The sequence below is a fragment of the Mustela nivalis genome, assembly GCF_964662115.1.
Source record: "Mustela nivalis genome assembly, chromosome: 1".
Classification (NCBI taxonomy): Eukaryota; Metazoa; Chordata; class Mammalia; order Carnivora; family Mustelidae; genus Mustela; species Mustela nivalis.
This window is the reverse complement of record NC_139020.1, coordinates 122582321-122602809: the sequence shown is the minus strand read 5'-3', so window position 1 is coordinate 122602809 and position 20489 is coordinate 122582321. Positions and strand designations below refer to the sequence as shown.

Sequence of the window (20489 nt, the reverse complement as noted above, 5' to 3'; positions counted from 1 at the left end):
ATCCTGTCTTGTTCCTTGACCTTCTGCTTTCCTCTGATGAGAATGCCAAAAGTGTTTCCCCATTAAACAAGATGCTAGATCTTTTCTCCCAAAGATTTATGTATTTTTAAAGGGAGCGGGGAAATCTTCAAGCCGACTCCACACTGAACACAGAGCCCAACAATGCAGGGCTCCATCTCAAGACCCGTGAGATCATGATCTGAGCAGAAACCAAATGAGCCCACCCAGGTACCCTTGGATTTTACTTTTTAAAAAATCAGAAATGGGTCTTGAATTTTGCCCAAAGGCCTTTTCATCATCCATGGAGATAACCATGTTTGTTCTTAGATCTACTACTATGTGAGTTATATGAACACATTTCCTAATTATTGAACCATCTTTGTATCAGTCATGCTAAATCACCTTATGTGCTATAGATTCTGTTTACTAGTATTTTATTTAGGACTTTTGCAGCAATTTTCATATGTGAGATTGGTCTGTGGGTTTTTGGTGCAATCTTGACTCAGATTTAGATACCAACATTTTACTTGCTTCATAAAAAGAAAACTAAACTTTCCTTCATTTTTCTACATCTTGTAAGTTTACCTGACATTAGTGATTATTTGGTACTTTCCTCTTGAATCCACTTAGGCCGAGCCCTTTTTTGTGGGCGTTAATTTTTTGATAACTTTCTCTATTCCTTCTGTGGAAATTTTTGCCACTTTCTACCTCCAGTAGGATGAATTTCAGTGAATTCTATTTTCCTACTAATCATTTATCACATGATTATGTTTGTTTGAATACACTGTTTTACTGGCTATTTCTCCCTTTTATTTATTTATTTATTTATTTTTGGCATTTGTGCTTTCTTTCTTGATTGAGCAAGCTAAAGGATTGTCTTTTTTTAAAAAAAAAAACTCTGTTATTTATTTTACATCTAATTACTTTCTGCTTTTATTTATCTTTATTAAAGAATTTTGGGGGAGAGACCTCTGTGTCACAACTATGGGGTTCTATTAAAGCTATTAATAGAGTCTATTAAATCAGGAATAGGGGAAATCCATAGTTTTTAAATACTTCATGTAAATAATGAAAATTTAAATTAGTGAAGTAAATTCACTCAAAAAAGAAAGTAAACAAAATAGATGGCAATAAGGATAAAGTGCCCAACCTTCTTCAAGCCAGATGCTGACAAAATAGACGTCAACTACTAAATCATTCTCCTAGATTGGCCCCTGGATGTGGACTACTATGGGATGATGACATCCTAGAACAATCTGAATTCATGGCTACTGACCCAAGTATAGGGCAACCATCTCTGAGGGTCACCCAGGCATTTTAACCAGAACCAGGATAGAAGTATAGTTTTTCCATGTAGATCTTTAAAAATAGTCTACTACTAGTAATCCATAACAACAAAGGGGCAGCATTTATGCAACTCAGTCCCCACTAGTAATTAAGACTAAGCTGAACTGTACCCAAATGACCTGAAACACTTACTATAACTACCTTAAAATTAAAGCTAAAGCTAAAATATACTAAAGTCTACAAGGCTGTATGAATCTCAGCAATTAAGTGTAAAATTTTGTTTACCAATGTTTAGTATTTAGAAGAATTTATTTCCTGAAACCTTATTTACCATCTTCAATTTCAATTATATTTGACAGACATTAAGAGCAGACCAGGAAAATATTTATAACAAATAAAAAGAAAGCATACAAAATCACACACGTAACAATGATTTCCCAAAACAAAATATTAAATATGCCTTATTTTATACACCAAAATATTCATAGTGGTAGTAACTCCTTGAAGGTAATAATCCCTGTCTTACTCATCTTTATAGAGCCATCCTACAGAAGAGTGCCTGGTACAAAGTAGGTATTCAGTAAGTGCTTCCTGAAAAAAATGAAAGTGAATAATATCCATCTTCCAAAAAAAGGTACTCGATCAAGTAAATATATGAAATTTTAATATTTTCATCTGAAATATACAAAGGACTAAAGACAAAGTCAATACCTAACTAAAATTCTCTTAAGTAACTTCATTATTACAAAGTTAAATCTTGAGTCAAAAATCCAGCTCTAAAAATATAGTCTCAAAAATCACATATCTACATATAATACAGAGGCAACTCAATTGTCTTATGCTGCATCATCATCATCCACTGCAGCATAGATGGCTTGATTCCTCCTCTTAATTTTCTTTCTTTGTTCAGGTTCATGTTCATCACTCAGCCTCTTCAATGGCAACTCAGTTAAGTCGTTTCCATCCCCTGACTCTGGAGCCTCACCAAGTTTCCCCTCTCTGCCATCTGGGGAACCCAACGTATCATCAGAAGATACAACCATGGAACCTGGCAAGATCCTGACATCAGAGAAGCTGGCAGAGAAGTCAGAAGCTTGATCAGAAGAAGGTTCTACAGATGGTGTATTCATGTCACTATGCGTACTTACAATACTATCTTCATCTTCCTCTTCTTCATCTAACATTATTTCATCTGGATTAATAGAGGACAGGGCAGATGTATCTGTGTTATATTCACTACGATCTTCTCCAGAGTCATTACTCTCCACATCATCTTGCTGTTCATATTCACCACATAAGTGATGTTCCTCCTTGGCCTTCTGAAGCCTGACATTCATGTCAGTGATGCCAAGTTGGGCACAAAATTCAGTAGTTTGAGGATTGATCCTATGAACCAACTGCATTTGTGTTTGTGGCCTGCTAGGATCATAACAAGCAGCTGTTATGCTGAAGTTACATGGAACTTTGAGGTCATGATTTAGTATTTCCAATACTTTGTTCATAGCTTCTTCTGTTGCACTATAATCCCACCTACAAAAGTCCAGAACAATAGCTTTTTACATTAGCCTCAGACAACAAAAGATGAAATCTAAATATGGACTTCATATAAACCATATATAAAAATTCCATCTAATAAAATTATAGCTAATTTTCTAAAGGACCATTTTGAAATAAAAAAAAAATTCTTAGAAAAAACTATTCTTAATTCACCCTCTAAAACAAATATAAATCACTTTAATGTGAACCAAATCTCCGCCATATTACAGTTCTATGCATGCTTATTCATTTATACACTTATTTGGGTTGGTATTCCATCATCCATTTTTATATCCCTTAGAAGGAAAATTTATAGTTTTCCATACCAGTCAGGAAACCCTGAATTACTCTGACATTCATTTAACAATAATTCCCTTGATTTAAAAAAATAAGAAAGAGGTGGATGGGACAAAAGTTGGGCATGCAACAGAGACAGCAAACCCTAAAGAAGGTCAGACTTACCTTGTATGCAGGCCATTATTCTCAGGCATATTCCATAGACGCTCAGTCACATTAATAAGATCATCAGTAGCCCTGAGAACAGTGAGCCATTCAATATCATACTCTAAGTACTCAGGAGCACTGGGGTCATGTTCTATTTCTATCACCTATAAAAAGAAATCAGTAATTTTAAGAAATACATTTCTATTTTTAATATTCAAAGAATTTCAATATAACAAAATGTAAACGGAATTTAATAGCTTACAAACACTAACATAACTTAAGTATTCCCCCCAAAATTCTCAGAATATATAAATTATAGAGCATAAATAAATTCTAAAAGGAAAATTATTATGTTTCTAGTCATTGGAAGAACAAAACTATATTGCAAAGTTATTTCATTTTCTTTTTACCTGAAGAAAGTCTCTATGTGGTAAGCATTTGTCCAAGGCTAAAAATTTGGTTGCTTTGGCTGCCTGTCCTTGATCCTTGGCCTAGAAATGTGAAGCATGATTTAAGAAAAAAATGTTAAAACATCAAAGGTAATTCATACACAGAACAGGATGGAAGCAATCTTTATTAAACATACCCCTAAGTCATGTGTCAAAGCAACAACTGTCACCATTCCAAAATAAGTCAGTTCTATAACCACTTGTATAATGACCGGCAAGGTACTTAAACTCTCTGGGCTTCAACTTCCTTACAAAAGTCAAAGGTAGACACAAATGCTGAAGATAATGATACTGGATTTTTTTAATTATAATAATAATTAAAAAGTAAATTTAAAAAAGAGAATCAGATAATGATACAGTTAAATCAAAGCACATAATACAAAGGTTAATGATAACAGAAGAGCTTAAAAGTAATCTGGCAGATTGAAAGAAATTGTATAATTTCTTCTAAACAAATTTTAGAAGAAATTATAGGGAAAAATCTTTATAACCTTGGGTCGGGCAAAGCTCTCTTAGATAAATACTGAAAGTGGATATGATACATTCACAGAATGAAATATTGCTCAACAATAAAAATGAAAGAAATACTAAACCTGCTACCTGAAGGAACCTCAAAAACAACAAACAAAGGAAAGAAACCACAAGCCAAAGACTATAGATTTTGGTCCCACTTATATAAATGTTCAGAAAAGATAAATTCAGAGAGACAAAAAGCAGATTAGTGAGTGCCCAGGACTGCGGGTGGGAACAAGACTCACAGGAAATAGACACAAAAGATCTTTTGGGGTGCTGGAAATGTTCTAAAACTGGGCTATATGATGTTTGCTCTGGAAACATCTAGAACTCTGGAAATATACTATAACTCACTCACTGAATGGTACATTTAAATAGATGAATTTTATATTATGTAAATTATATGCCAATGAAACTTTTTTTTTTTTTTTTTTTTTTTAATGAACTGGCAGAAAGAAACATGGGCAAGAGGTGGTGGGTCACAAACATGAAGATTTTATTGGATGCAGTAAAAAAGTGGCTCAGGAAGAACAGTAAGGCATATGGAGAAAAGCAGACAAGGAAGCAGGTTCTGTGCCATCCTGGTGTAGGCCAGGTTTCAGTTCACTGGTGGTGACGGACTAAGAGAAGTGCAAGGTACACAGATTACAGACAGATGGTAGCAGCAAGGCAGCTCTGAGGAAAGGTGATTTCTGGTGTTGGACAAGGGGCTGAAATAGAACACTGGCAAAGTCAGAGGAGGTTGAGGAGCTAAGAAAAAGGGATCAAACATATTCATTCAGAAACTGAAGTCCCTGAGGTTGACAACAGAAGATGGATGGGGAGGAAAGTACCAAATCTGATGCTTCAGTAAAAATTCAGGAGTATCATGAGCCCTAGGAGATAGAAGACAGTAACAGAGATGTAGAAAAGGTGATGGGTATAAATGGATGACTTGGATATTAAAAGAGGATAATCACTTTGGCAGTGGCCCAAAGGAAAAGAAAAGGAGTAACCTTGACTCTTCATCTCAGTGAAACTGGGGAGTAAGGATAAGCCCATAACAGCAAGGGCCCACAGGAATGTTTTCAAACATAACTTTCCAAACTGTATTTGAGTAACATCATTAAAGTGCACCCTCACCACAGAAAAGTGTTGGGTCAAGTTCAGGAAGCACTGCACACCACATTCCAGTGCCCATTAACACATTCGAGATTCTCAGAAATTATAGAAGCCCCTGAGAAGAAATCTCTAACCTTGTTACCCCAGGAATACTTGTTACCCCAGGAATACCTTGTTTTCCCTATGGAATACTTTATAGGGAAAGTCAGATTTTGGTGAGAACGGGCGGGGAAAGAGAGAACCACACATTCCATAAAAGCCTAATTGTAAGTATAAATTTATTCTCTATCTTCCATCAAGCACTCTATCATTCAAGCAGTTTCCCAAAGAAAACTCTGGGAGTTCCTCTCTGTCACCAAATCCTGATGACTGCGCTTCCAAAATCTCTCTGGAACCTGTGTTCTTTGTGTTCCCTCTTCGCCACAGTTTAGAATCTCATCTTTTATTTAAATATGCCTCCCATTTTCCTTCCTACAATCCATACACAAAACTGCTATGAAACTAACCTTTCTGAAACGAAAATCTGGTTTCATCACTCCCCAACTTTCCCCATTACCTTCTGGTTAAAACTTAAACTCCACAGCATGACGTCGAAGGTAGCTATGTTCTCATTCCAGCCTCATCTCTCCCTCTGCCTCAATCAAAGGGACTGCTGCAGTCCCCCAGCACATGCCAGTGCCAGGCATTCAGGCCACTAGTCTCTGTACACACTGATCACTCTACCTCAATGGTGTTACCTAGATTCAACTGCTTTCTGGGACAGTCAATTCCTTTGGAAAACCTTCATCTCTTCATCTCCTGTCCACATCCCCATCTGAACACAGTATGGCAGAGGTACTCCCACAGTCTCCTGGCACTTTTCATCACTGATTTAATACACTATCTTATAATCACCTGCATGTCTCTTCCTCCCAAGGATATGGAGTTACTTGCAAAAGCAAAGTTATATTTGATATCTTTCTCTCAATTTACAACTATTTTTGATAATTGTTATTTAATACATATTTGATAAGTGTTTGTTAAATGAAAGAATAATATTTTTGGTTTCTACCTGATGCTGCATTAAGGCTGCAAACTTCACATGAAGGTGCGCAGAAAACCAGTATGTAGGCTTGAAGTGCTCTAAGAGCTCTGAGGCAGCAGGACTTCCCAATGTGTTATTTTCCACTTCTTGTCGGAAAAAAGATTTAGTCTTCAGAAGCTGCTGCTTATTTCCATAATGATAGATCTTTCTTGGCCAATCATGAGATAAGAATATGTCCATAGGCTGCTTCAGCTTTAACAGAAAAAAGAAAGAAAACTTTTTAAAACACAGATCAAAAGCAAACCCTGACTGTTTCTCCACTACCGCACAACCGTTTGCCCACTTCGAGCTTTAGATTTCTGTGTAATTCATTTCAAGGAAACTTTATTTAAGAAGGTCACAGAAACACTAAGAAATACTAAACTCACTCATCTAAGCCAGGAGAAACCACTTTCTCTCTCCTCACAAATCACCTCTGTCTTCCATGGCAAGGCAGGGCCATGCAGACACACTTTGATCAGACTGTCAGCCAGATATGGTCTTTCATATGGGGCCTCTAAAATATATAATAACCGTCATTCTTTTCCTTTCTAGTGAAGAAACTGTTTTAAGATACACAGACACCAGATTTCATGAGATATCTAATGTAAAGAGTATAGTAAAACCCAAAGGTATTTTCCCTTTTTTTCCCCCCTAATGGACTCATATAGCATATACCTAAAAAACTCTGATTACTACATAAATTACAGTAGAGGTATTTAAGGTGGCTGGTGTCTTCACGGGAAGGCCACAAAATACACTCTATACTTTACTGATCCCTAGCACCTTCAAGTAATCTGCAAAAAATACCTGGAAAACTAAATTAAAATAACTTAAGTGTTCAAGTTGATACAAGATGACAGATATGACTAATCACGGAATAACTAATTCAGGCAGTAAGTGCAATGAAATTTCAGAATAAGCTGATGGTTTTAAACTAGAACACTGTTGGGATACCTGGGTGGCTCACATGGTTAAGCATCTGTCCCTTAATCTCAGCTGAGGTCTTGATCTCAAGGTTGTGAGTTCAAGCCTCTCAACCATTCTTGGGCCCCACTCTAGGCATGGAGACTATGAAAAAAAAAAAAAAAAAAAACTAGAACACTGGTATCTAAGGAGGTTCTTCAAAGACTGGTAGGGCTGAAATCAGTAAAACGGAAAAAGCATTCAAGGCAGAGAACTGTTATGAGTAGAGTATTAAAAAAATGCCTGCAAAGCATCCTCGTGCTCCTGCTGAGACTGTCGGGTACGGTGGGAGGGCCTGAGAGCATCAGCCAGGCCCCCATCCCTTAACTCCTTGGGAAATCCAGGGCAGGCTACTTACCTATCTGAGCATTGGCTTTGCGTCCTTAATATGACAAAGTCAGAGTAACACCAGTTCACAGATTTGTGTGGCAATTATATGAAATACCCTGTGTGGAAACTGCTTAGTCCAGTGTCAGGCATTTAATGCATTCTCAAACAAAAACCTGGTTTTGCCTACTCTCAGTTAAGCCAGTGTTCCAATACCTCCTTCACAATTTTACCATATTCTCTATCATTTTTTACCACTATTTATTTCCTATTTAATACCATTATCTGAAATACTTTAGTATTTTCTTTAAAGTTTCACTTTACGCCAATATATATTCTTTAGCCTTATTCTAAGTAGTAATATCTGAAGTCATGGATTAAATGTTCTATTTTATTATTACTCCCTAAAATAAATTCATAACATTAGAATTTAACACGTTCATCTGTGAACCTCCTAAAAGCACTCAAGATCCAAATTTTAGAAATACTGAATTAAGTTCTTCTTGGAAGTCGTATACCAAAATGATCAAAATACACTTTGGTACAGAATTACTTTAACATTTTTTTCAAGTCTGCTGTAATGTACTTTTTACATACCTGTTTTAATTTATAGACTTCAATATTTCTCACATGATATATACTCCTTATTGTAGCTGGATTATAAGGGGGGCACTCAAAATGACCTTAAATTAAAGAAGAGAAATAAGCTATATTCAACTCCCTTAAATACTGCAAATACAAATATATACATACACTTCTCCAAAACTGAGGTCTATCATTAATGCTTTTGGTTCTTAAAAATTTTATAAAGACACTGCTCTTAAAATGTTGGTATTTTCTACTAGTGATCACTAACTATAAATCTAAATAATTGAGGGGCTTGTGAATTTTTAAATTAAATTATATTTAATGTGGAATATGTTGTTTATTCACATAGTTTAAATTTTAAAAGATACCATCAGAATGGAATAAGAAGAATTCCTCCAGAGAGTAGACCACTGATGCATAGGGCTGGGGTAGGAGCAGGGATTAACCACAAAACTTTTGGGAATGATAGATATGTTATAATTTAGATGGTTGCACAACCTAGAAGTTTACTAAAAAATCACTGAATTGTATACTTCCAAAGACATGTAAATTTTACCTCTACAAAGCTGCTAAAACAATGGGAGGCAGGGATCCTCCTATTCCTGTCCCCCAGCCACCAGTAACACTACCTAGAGGCAACCAGTGTTAGTCAGGTTTTAGTATTTTATTCCAAGAATATCTATTATGCACGTTATAATACACAAACTTCTTTATCTTTCTTTTTTTTAAATGCAAATGGCAGTAGAGTTTATACATGTTCTGTACCTTGTTTTTTTTTTTTTCACGTATATTAGAGCTCTTTGTATACCTCCGACATAGAGCTGCTTCTCTACTTTTTTTTAAAAAAGCTTCATAGCACTACATTGTATTGTTTTATCACGATATAGTTAATGAGTTCCTACCTTCTGCCATTACAAACAAGGCTGAAATTAAAAAAATTTGTACACATCACTTTGCACTTGTGGAATATATGTGTAAATTACATTTCTGGAAATAGAACACCTGGGTCAGAGTATTTCTGTAATTTCCACAGACTACCAGCTATCCTCCAAAGAGTGGAAGACAGTTTGTACCCACACTTGCCATGAAGATAGCCTATTTTTGTACTCTTATGCCAATAGTTTAGAATCATGGGGAACAGCACAGCAGGGAACAGACTCATGATTTAATAGTTACATTGAGGATACAAGTTTTAGCTGCCAACTCATAAAATTCTGAAGTCAGTGTGAAGCAAAGTTATTCTTTTAACTTTAAAACCAAGGTATAATCTTTTCAGATACAGTGGAATGAATAAGTACAGTGTAGTATACATTTACAATGGAATACTACTCACAAATTAAAATGAATAGAGTGAGATGTATCAACTTGGATTTCAAAAACATATTGAACAATGAAGCAAGCTGCAGGAAGACACATGCAAAATGATACATTCACATGAAGTTTGAAACATACTATATCATACACTGTATAAAGCCGTTACACATCTCCTAATGACACAATCAAATCAAAGACAAATACCAAATTCAGAAGAATTGACTGCCTGATGAGAAAAGGGAAGGATAAGAGGAGAATGGGACTGAGGGCAGATAAACAGTGAGCTTTGACTATATCCGTACTGTTTTATTTCTTTAAAATCCTAACTAAAAGTCACAAAATACAAAGACTTGATAAAACTAGATAGTGGATACATAAATAGTATGTTCTAATGTTCTCAACATTTTCATATGTATAAACTATTTCATTAAAAAAAGTAATAATAGTTCAAAGAAAAAAATCCAATGAAAAAGTCAAACTCTATATTATGCTTAAGTTACTCTGAGGCATACCAAGTTCTAAAGTTTAAAAACAATTTTCAGAATAATACCTTTTCGATAGTCATGAGATTTAAAGATACCAGAGATGCCACCAATCCTTATGCCTCGGTATTTTACTACACCAGCCAAACCTGAAAAAGTACACAGTTAAATAAAATTACCATAAGCAGAAGCAATCTCTTTACTAACTAAATGAATAATATAAAGGCCTAGAACTCTATGCAGTCCTAAAATTATTTGAAAATTAAATGTCATGATGAAGCTACTCTTTTTCATAGTGATAAGCCAACAATATATAAGGCAGACTAGGGAGGAGAGGCCTAGAAGCAGACAGGCAAGAGACTAAGCAGAAAGTAAGGAATGCATGAGATTAGGTGTGTTAAGGGAGAAACAGACATAATTTGGTACCTAATCGAATATTACAGTGGGTTGGGTAGGAAAAAAGGAAAAATGTCCTATGATGGATTTGTATGTTATAAATCTGAAAGTCAACAGATTATAAAGAACCTACAGTTCTATACTTCATTTCTGACTGACCATCTTCAAACCTCCTCATAATATTGAGCTGTCAAAAGATCAACCAGTAATTAACTAGAGAAATTACATTTCTGAAGTTATGATGTCATCATTAGAGCTATAAGCATTTATATATTTTTTTAAATTTTATTTATTTATTTGAGAGAAAGAAAGCACAAGCTAGGGGAGGAGCAGAGCGGGAAGGAGAGAAGAGAGAGAATCTATCAAGCAGACTCCACAATAAGCGAGGAGCCCAACATGGGACTCTATCTCACAATGCTGAACCATGACCTGAGCTGAAACCAAGAGTCAGACACTCAACTGAGTAAGCTACCCCAGCACCCCGCTATAAACATTTAAATAAAGAGAATAAAGGACTGTATAGTCTAACAGGTCTATACAAATTGAACCTGAATATAAATTGAATATATAAATTGAACCTGAATCTAATCAGGCTGTGAATCTAAACACAGATTACAAGTTCTGCAAAGGATAAAATGAATGTGTTAAACAACATAGGAAATTCCAATCAGCTAAATCCAGAAAGCAGGAAATTCTGTAAGACAAATTTCTCATCTTCTTCAACAAATCAACAACATGGGGTGGGGGAAAAAAGGAACCGTTATAGCCTAAGAGGATTTAGAATCATGACAAGCAAATGAAATGTGTGGACCTGCTTTGGATTCTATTTGAACAAGTCAATTGTAAAATCAAACTCCTGGTGATAATCACAGAAATCTGAACATGAAGTAGGCAACAGATAATGGGAATCACTGCTACTTTAGATAAGTATAATAATGGTACTGTAGCTGTGGTATTTTTGAAAACACTTATCTCCTAAAAATATGTACTGAAGTATTCACAGGCGAAATAATATGATGGCTGGGATTTGTTTTGCAATACTCCAGTCACTTCTTCCCACAAAAAAGTTTGGAGGAGGGGCACCTGGGTGGCTCAGTGGGTTAAGCCTCTGCCTTCAGCTCAGGTCATGATCCCAGGGTCCTGGGATCGAGCCCTGCATCAGGCTCTCTGCTCAGCAGGGAGCCTGCTTCCTCCTCTCGCTCTGCCTGCCTCTCTGCCTACTTGTGATCTGTCAAATAAATAAATAAAATCTTAAAAAAAAAAAAAAAACTTCTTAAAAAAAAAAGTTTGGAGGGGAGTGAGGTTGAAATAAGGATGGCAGAATGGTAACAGTTGTTGAAGCTGGTTAATAGGTACAAAGATCCATTATATTATTCTCTATTTTTGTGTATGTTTAACAATTTCCATTATAATAAGTTTAAGTTTTTCTAGTTTAATACAGAAAGAGAAAAATAAAGGGACTGCACATATAGTGTAAAAGGCCTCTGCAGTTATTACATTATATTACATTATCAAAATTGCTTAAACACCAGATGAAGCATGGACATATTTTCATGATTACCTAAATTAACTGTTTTAATTAAATTTTCATAATTAACTATTTAAATTAAGAGGCATTCCCAAAACACTATACATCTCAAGACACTGCCCAAATATTATACAAATCCTGACAGGCTCTTCCATTCCAAACAAACCAAAAAATTACCCATGAACACATACCTAAATAATAAATGTTTGGCGCCACCCAGCCACCATAGGGTAACTCTTGCAAATGATTTGAGGCTTCATGGTTTCCCCCAATAAAGATTGTGAGAACTGGGGCCTTTTTCTCTCCAGAGTAATACCTAGAACATAAGGGTAAAGTTGTCAGTTGGCATAGCAGAAATTAAGCATAGAGAAAGGAGTAACTGATGCCCATAAAATTGGGCATAGCAGAAAAGCAAAATTAGGTCCAAAGGAAAAATCTGAGCCCACTGTAAAAAATTAAAAAGCTCTTTCTAAACTAATTGCCTATAGTCCTTAGGAATTCAGGAGCTGCCACCTTGGGTTCCAAGCCAGCGCGCATTCAATAAGGTCAAGCAAGAACCTTGTCAGCTCCGAACCTTAGCTTCTAGAACACGGACGAGCAGGCGTCCAATAAAAATTCCTGGATCAGTAAAGAAAGCAGTCCCAGAGTCCTATCAAGTACAAGGTAATTAAGCTGTCAGCTCCTTCCTGCAGGTTTCTCCCTTAGGCTTCGATCCCTTCCGAAACAGACGGACAGGTGAAAGGATGTGAGAAAAGTGACATTTACTAAGCACCCATTCCTGGACACCGGGTGAACAAAGAAGGTAACTAAGCAAGACAGCTAGTCAAGGCCGGGGGCGGGGGGCAGGGGGATTGGAACCCAGTCCAGGTTCTCTCCCACTCCCTGCTGGATAGTCACACCTCGCACCGCCAGGTCCGGGGCCCGAGTCCCCTCGCTCACCTGTAGAAGGTCTGCATGTGGCGGTACTTGGGCGGGACGGCCATGCAACGCAAGTCGGCCTCGTTGCGCACCGCCTGGAAGTCGCCGCAGCACAGCAGCAGATCTATCGGCCCAGGGCCGCGCCTTTCCGCCAGCGCCAGCGTCTCATAGATCTTGTCCAGCTCGCCGTGGCAGCAGCCGGCCACAGCCACCCGCATTCTGACGGCTGGAGGCTGGGAGGGCTGCCTGCAAGCCCCTACACCAGCGCCAGCACAGGCCAGACAGCAAGAAGCGGCCAGACCGTTCAACTCCCGCCAACACTGACTGAATCCACCCCTCGAAAACACGCCCGAAATAGAATTCACTTCCGGTTTCCAAATCTCGCGAGAGAGGGATGGGCAAGGGCAAGAGTTACAGGGTTTGAGAGAGCCTTCTAATGGAATGGGGCTTTGCCTATCTTCTGGGTCTTCGAATTCTGGCAGTATGACGGATGATAAAAATCAAAACCAGGAAAGGTCTGGGTGACTGAGTCGGTTAAGCGTCTGCTCTCTGCTGAGGTCATAATCCCAGCGTCCTGGGATTGACTGCCCCGTGGAACTCCTCGTTGAGCCGGCAGTCGGCTTCTCCCTCTGGCTGACCCTCGCTCTCTCGCTCTCTCACAAATAAATAAATAAATAAAATCTGTTTTAGAAGATCAAAAACGGAAAAGTTTGGGTTTTTTTAAAGTCCAGAAACAGTAGTTTAGTTTGATAAAATTAAGCCGAACTAAACAAGTGAGACCGCGGGATTGGCTAATTTCCTAGGAGGAAACTCTTGGCGGCAAAGATAACTGCCTGAAAGCGAATTAGAAATTGAAAGATTTTTTTAAGAAGAGAGGTCAAACTAAAAATAATTATTAACTACAACTTAAAAACTCACTGAAGGTTTCTGAATTATCCAATGAGTTTCTAAAATTATGGGGGGATTTTTTGTCTTGTTTTGTTTTTTTAAAGGGGTTGTGGACTCTTCTTCCTACCAAATAGCTGTTTCCATAACTAGACTGTAAACTCAATGAAAGCAGAAGAATGTCTGAAAAATATCCAGGAGGGAAACGAACCGAACAATTGAAAAATGAGTGGCCAAAATAGAAACAAGGAAAACAGTGAAACACCTTTTGCCAATTTAATGAAGAAAAGTAATCTAATCAATATAATACAGGGAGTAACAAATCCATCCTCATTTTCTTTTTGAAGATTTTATTTTTTCATCTGATAGAGAGAGAGAAGGGGAAGCAGGCTCCCCGCAGAGCAGAGAGCCCGATGCAGGGCCTGGGGCTCCATCCCAGGACCCCAGGATCATGACCTGAGCCGAAGGCAGAGGCTCTAACCCACTGAGCCACCCAGGCGCCCCACCATCCCTCATTTTTTTAAAAATGTGTAAAATAACATTGTAGGGACAATGACACCACAATTAATTCTGAAGTAAGGAGAAGATATTAACAGAACCATGACAATAAGAAAATCCTGGAAAAGTTGAAGAAATCCATTGAAAGACATTGTACCCACAGGGGCTTACAGGCAATTTTTTTCAAATTTACAAGAGAGATCTTTCATGATGTTTAAACTGATCAAGAGAAAAGAAAGAAATGGAAATCTAGTACTTCCAATCTTTTTTTTAATATGTTCTCCTTTGGGTTTGGATTTTCACATATATAATAGATGCTTTTTACAGCATTGCTAAATATAACTTTTTCCATTTGATTTTTTAAAATTTTATTTAAATTCAAGTAATTAACATATAGTGTATTATTAGTTTCAGAGATATAGTTCAGTGATTCATCAGTTGCATATAACACCCAGTGCTCATTACATCAAGTGCCCTCCTTAATGCCCATCACCTAGTTAACCCATTTCCCCACCCGCCACCACTCCAGCAACCCTCAGTTTGTTTCCTATAATTAAGAGTCTCTTAGGATTTGTCTACCTCTCTGATTTCATCTTATTTTATTTTTTCTTCCGTTCCCCACGATCCTCTGTTTTGTTTCTTACATTCTGCATAAGAGTGAAACCATATAACTGTCTTTCTCTGATTTATTTTGTTTAGTATAATACCCTCTAGTTCCATCTACATCATTTTAATGGTAAGATTTCATTTATTTTTATGGTTGATATTCCATTATATATATATATATGTACACATATATATACATATATATACATATACATGTACATGTATACATATATATAGTCACATGTATATATATATTCACATCTTCTTTATCCATTCATCTGCTGATGGACATCTGTGCTCTTCCATAGTGTGACTATTGTGCACATTGCTGCTATAAATTTTGGGGTGCATCTCCCAAAGGATCACTATGTTTGTATCCTTTGAATAAATACCTAGTAGTGCAATTGCTGGGTCATAAGGTAGCTCTATTTTCACCTTTTTGAGGAACCTTCGTACCATTCTCTAGAGTGGCTATACCCGCTTGCATCCCCACCAGCAATGTAAAAGTATTCCCCTTTTTTCACACCCTTGCCAACATTTGTTGTTTCCTAACTCGTTCATTTTGGCCATTCTGACTGGTGTGAGGCGGTATCTCATTGTGGTTTTGATTTGTATTTTCCTGATGTTGAATGATGTTAAGCATTTTTTTCATGTGTCTGTTGGCCATTTGGATGTCTTCTTTGGAGAAATGTCTGTTCTTGTCTTCTGCCCATTTCTTGACCAAATTACTTGTTTTTTGGGTTTTGAGTTTCCTAAGTTCTTTATAGGTCTTGGATATAAGCCCTTTGTCTGAAAAGACACTTGAAAATGTCTTCTCCCATTCTGTAGGCTGTCTTTTGGTTTTGTTGGCTGTTTACTATGCAGAAGCTGTTTATCTTGATGAAATCACAATAGTTCATTTTTGCTTTTGTTTCCCTTGCCTTTGGAGATGTGTCTAGTAAGAATTTGCTGCATTCGAGGTCAGAGAGGTTGCTGTCTGTGTTCTCCTCTAAGGATTTTGATGGATTCCTGTCTCATATTTGGGTTTTTCATCCATTTTGAGTTTATTTTTGTGTATGGTGTCAAGAAGGTGATCCAGTTTCATTCTTCTACATGTGGCTGTCCAATTTTCCCAACGCCATTTGTTGAAGAGACTGTCTTTTTTCCATTGGATATTCTTTCCTGCTTTGTCAAAGTTTACATGGCCATAGATTCATTTGATTTTTATTTATTTATTTATTTATTAAAAAGATTTTATTTATTTATTTGACAGAGAGAGATTACAAGTAGGCAGAGAGGCAGGCAGAGAGAGAGAGGAGGAAGCAGGCTCCCCGCTGAGCAGAGAGCTGGATGCGGGACTCAATCCCAGGACCCTGGGATCATGACCTGAGCCGAAGGCAGCGGCTTAACACACTGAGCCACCCAGGCGCCCCATTTGATTTTTAATCTACAGGAATTGTCATTTTCTGGATCCTATTTTCTTCCATGTAAAATATTTTAATTGTTTTCTGACTTAAAGTAACAAATTAAACTTAAAGCAACAAATTAAAACTTAAGAGCCCATTTTGACATATGTAATCACTCATATAAACCCCATCCATATCAAGAATAAAGTATTTCCAGCATTCAGAAAGCCTCTCTTTTACTTCCTCACAAGGCCCTACACCCAAAAGAAAAGCACTGTTCTAACCTCTATCAACATAGATGGGCTTTGCTTATTTTTTTTTTCTAATTCCACTATAGTTAACATACAGTGTTATATTGGTTTCTGGTGTACAATATAGTGATTCAACAATTCCATACATTACTCAATGCTCATCATAAGTGGACTCTTAATTCTCTTCCCCTATGTTGCTTGCTTACAAATTTCATATAAATGTCGGTATATATTATGCACTTAATTTAATGTTTGTGGTATTCATCTGTAAATCTATAATATAAATAGATAAAACCATAAGATGCTGTTTCTTATTACTGTGTAGTATTCCATTATGTGAACATACCACAGTTTGTCTATTGTTCTGCTGAAGGACAACTGGGTTGTTTCTACTTTGGGGCTATTGTGAATAAAACCACCATGCACATTCTTGTACAAATCTTTTAGTGGACATTACACTTATTTCCCTTGGATTATGTCCAGTAATATAATCTCTGTGTATAGAGTAGATATATGTTTAGCTTTGATAGATAGGTCTGTTTCCAAAGTGTGCCAATTACACTTTCCTAAGGAATATAAAAACCATTACAATTATTCCCTGTGCTCAACAACCTTAGTATTATCTGTCTATTACATTTTAGCCATTTCCTTGCATTTTGTGCAATGGTATCTCATTATGATTTCCAAATGTACAGTTTAGATGAAAATTTTAATATATCAGTGAACTTGAATTTTCTTCTTTTGTGACCAATAGGAAACAATATCTTAATACCATAACATTCAAAAAACTAGTGGTCAAAGCAGGAAATAAAAGATGAAAATAAGAATGAAGAAGTGCATTGTGGCTCAGCTCTGATTCCAACCTACACCCCATTTCTAGAGGCCATACCAGTGAGTAAACAAACTTGAGAAGTCTCACTGACTTTCTTTAATCCAGAAAGAATCAGACTTGATAGAAACCCTCACACTCTTCCCATTCTGAATGAGGATGGAAAAAAAAAATCCATGTATAAGTGGACCCACACAGTTCAAACCCATTTTGTTCAAGGGTCAACTCTATTCTATACTAATAAAAATAAATAATAGGGAGAAAGAGAGATCTTATTTACACAAGAATGCTGATTGGTAAATATGGAAGGGAAGTTGGATTAGAGATTACCATTTTTTCATCATAGTCATCATCATCATCATCATCATTTCCAGCAAGTATCTTCAATTAATACTAAAACTACTGAGTAAAACTTTAGAGAATAATAGGATACTTACATAGTTTCAATGTATCTGTTATTTGAAACTACTTATATAGTCTCAAAGTATTTTTTCAAAAGATACTTATCATAACACAAAAATTAGAATTTTACGGTAGAGAAACCTAGCACATACCACTTTAACAGAATGATCAAAGTTAACCTTATTAGGAGTGAACTAATCTTCATCATGTGTCTCCCGATATGTTATATGTTATTTCTGTGGTAGTCCTACCAAAAATCCATAACTCAAATCTAATCCTGAAAAATAGAAGAGACACCTGGGTGGCTCAGTGGGTTAAAACCTCTGCCTTCGTCTCAGGTCATGATCCCAGGGTCCTGGGATCGAGCCCCACATCAAGCTCTCTGCTAGGCAGGGAGCCTTCCCCCACCCCCGCCCCCACCCAACCTCTGCCTGCCTCTCTGCCTACTTGCGATCTCTGTTTGTCAAATATAAATGAATAAATAAATAAATAATTTTTAAAAATATATGAGACAAACATATTGAGAATAACAATTGAAAAATAACTGGTTTATCTTTCTTAAAAATATGCTCATAAAGAAGAGACAAACTGAGAAAGATTAAAAATTAAAGAAGACAGAAGTTTCATGAATATGGAATTAGGGCAGTTGGCCAAATGTGAATAAGGTCTGTAAATTCAATAACATTGTGTCAGGGTTAATGTCCTGGTTTTGTTAATTTTACTGTGGTTATATAAGGGAATTCCTTGTTTTAGAAAACTTTCCTAAAACAAGAAACATATATATATATATATATATGTATATGTATACATATATATAATACATTTAGGGATAAAGGAGCATCATTCTGCCATTTACTCTCATATACGTAATACTTATCAGATACGTAATTTATATATATAATGTATTATAGATATATAAAATACTCCCTCCCTGTGTGTGTGTGTGTGTGTGTGTTTATTTTTAGTTTCTGCCCATGTAGTGCAGGGGCTAGAACTAAGAAACTACATTTCTTAGACTCACTTGCCAGCTAAGGTCCAGATTTGGTTTTGCAAATAAGAAACATTTGAGTGAAATTAGAAAGGAAAAGACAGGTGAAAGCTCTTTCTGTCCTTCAGTGGTGGTGAACTTACTACTGTTCCTGATCTCAAGTAAGATATGTTCCCCTACGACTGCCTCATTTGCATCTTTAGCTCTTTCAAAAATGTTGTGATCTTTTTTGCTTGAAATACCTAGAATAGGGGGGTGCCTTTGTGGCTCAGTCCTTAACCATCTGCCTTCAGCTCAGGTCATGATCAGGTCGTGGGATCAAGCGACGCATCAAGCCCTGAGCCAAGTCCTACACTGGGCTCCCTGCTTGGAGGGAAGCCTGCTTCTCTCTCTCCCACTCCCCCTGCTTCTGTTCCCTCTCTCCTGCTTCTGTTCCCTCTCTCTCTCTCAAATAAATAAAAGCCTTTTTTAAAAAATACCTAGAATGGGTTCTGTTTTCCAATACGTTATATGAGGCAAGGTGTCATTCAAGTAGAAGGCAACAAGCAGATGTTTTCAGCCATAAAAGAACTCCAAGGAAACAATACCCAAAGGCACTTTTTGATGGGGGGAAAAATGACTTGACAATGAAATACAGTCAAATAAAAGGTGAGTAAAAATAAAGAACACAGGGAGAAAGAACCTATTTAAAAGATGGATGATTAAAAATAGAGCAGTATGATGGGATAGGAAATAAATGCTGAAATAAGGAGTAGGGTATTTCATGAATACAGCGTGGTTCTAGAAGACCATGTTGATAAGGTGACATTGAGCAGAAACCTTCATGAAGTAAGGGAGTGAGATAGGGAGATATTTGAGCAGTAAGTCTGTTTCAAGTATGTTTTAAAATAAAATGTGACACACCTCAAGAAAAAAACATCCATCCTAGCTATCTGCATCTTATTGAACTAGTGATTTTGGCACCTGCCACCACCTGATGGCAGCACACTCTAGAGGAAAACTAAGAGAGCAAGTCTGGTGGTAAAACTAAATTAAAGAGAGGCAAACGTCACAAAAGAATAAAAGTACTATGTTGTTTCTGGCCTCTGAATCTTAAACTTAGACATTACATTGCATTTTCCCATTTCACTAAAAAGATAAAATTACAAACAAACCTCAGTACCTCTTGGTTACAAGTTTGGTAACTTCCAGATTCTGTTCCTGCATTGTAAATAGTGAACAGTTTGGCTTTACTTTATCTAAGTTGTTACCTTCATGTCTTCGTTTTCAAATCCATCTGCCTAATGTGGTCCCCATTGTTCGGTGCAGAGGTGTCTTTTTATTACCCAGGCAATCCAGAAAATGGTATAGCGACCTGAAGACCTGCTGCTTTTACAGTACCTCTCTTCCTATAAATAATTGGAACTCTTGTTCTAGCATTGATTTTAAATGATCTGTCAGTGTTTCCACACCTAAATACAGTGAAATGGTACCCTAATTGTTCAGTTAGATGAATGTTTATGGACAAGCCAAGCTCTGTGTGTGGAATATAACCCAGGGCTTTGCCTGGTCTGTTCCTCTTGACACTTCAGGTCAGAGCTTGGGGACCACTTCCACGGAAAGGATGTCAGTCCTGGTGACATTTCCCTCCTAGAGGCTGCCTTAGGACCATACCCTTTTACTTATTTGACTACATTCTAATGACTCCTTTTTGGAGTCCTTTTTTTTTTTCAGATAATGTTTTATTAAATAAC

At 36.8% G+C, this 20489-nt stretch overlaps 1 protein-coding gene across 1 annotated transcript; it reads right to left on the bottom strand.

Moving 5' to 3' along the window:
- Positions 1-1930: 1930 nt before the first annotated feature.
- On the bottom strand, positions 1931-13277 carry DBR1 (debranching RNA lariats 1). The gene is made up of 8 exons (XM_082729382.1): positions 12934-13277; positions 12186-12310; positions 10139-10219; positions 8284-8369; positions 6382-6606; positions 3678-3758; positions 3286-3431; positions 1931-2817 (listed from the first exon to the last, which is right to left on the bottom strand). Exons 1-8 carry the CDS (start codon positions 13128-13130, stop codon positions 2124-2126), a joined length of 1635 nt encoding a protein of 544 aa, XP_082585508.1. The 5' UTR covers positions 13131-13277; the 3' UTR covers positions 1931-2123.
- Between the last annotated feature and the right edge of the window lie 7212 nt (positions 13278-20489).

Excerpts from the sequence above, each read along its gene's own strand:
- DBR1 (XM_082729382.1), bottom strand. The coding sequence starts at position 13,130 with ATGCGGGTGGCTGTGGCCGGCTGCTGCCACGGCGAGCTGGACAAGATC. Across the intron at positions 10,220-12,185 it reads GCCAAACATTTATTATTTAG|GTTTGGCTGGTGTAGTAAAA; the intron begins GTATGTGTTCAT and ends GTACTTTTTCAG. Across the intron at positions 3,759-6,381 it reads CAGCCTTAATGCAGCATCAG|GCCAAGGATCAAGGACAGGC; the intron begins GTAGAAACCAAA and ends TCACATTTCTAG.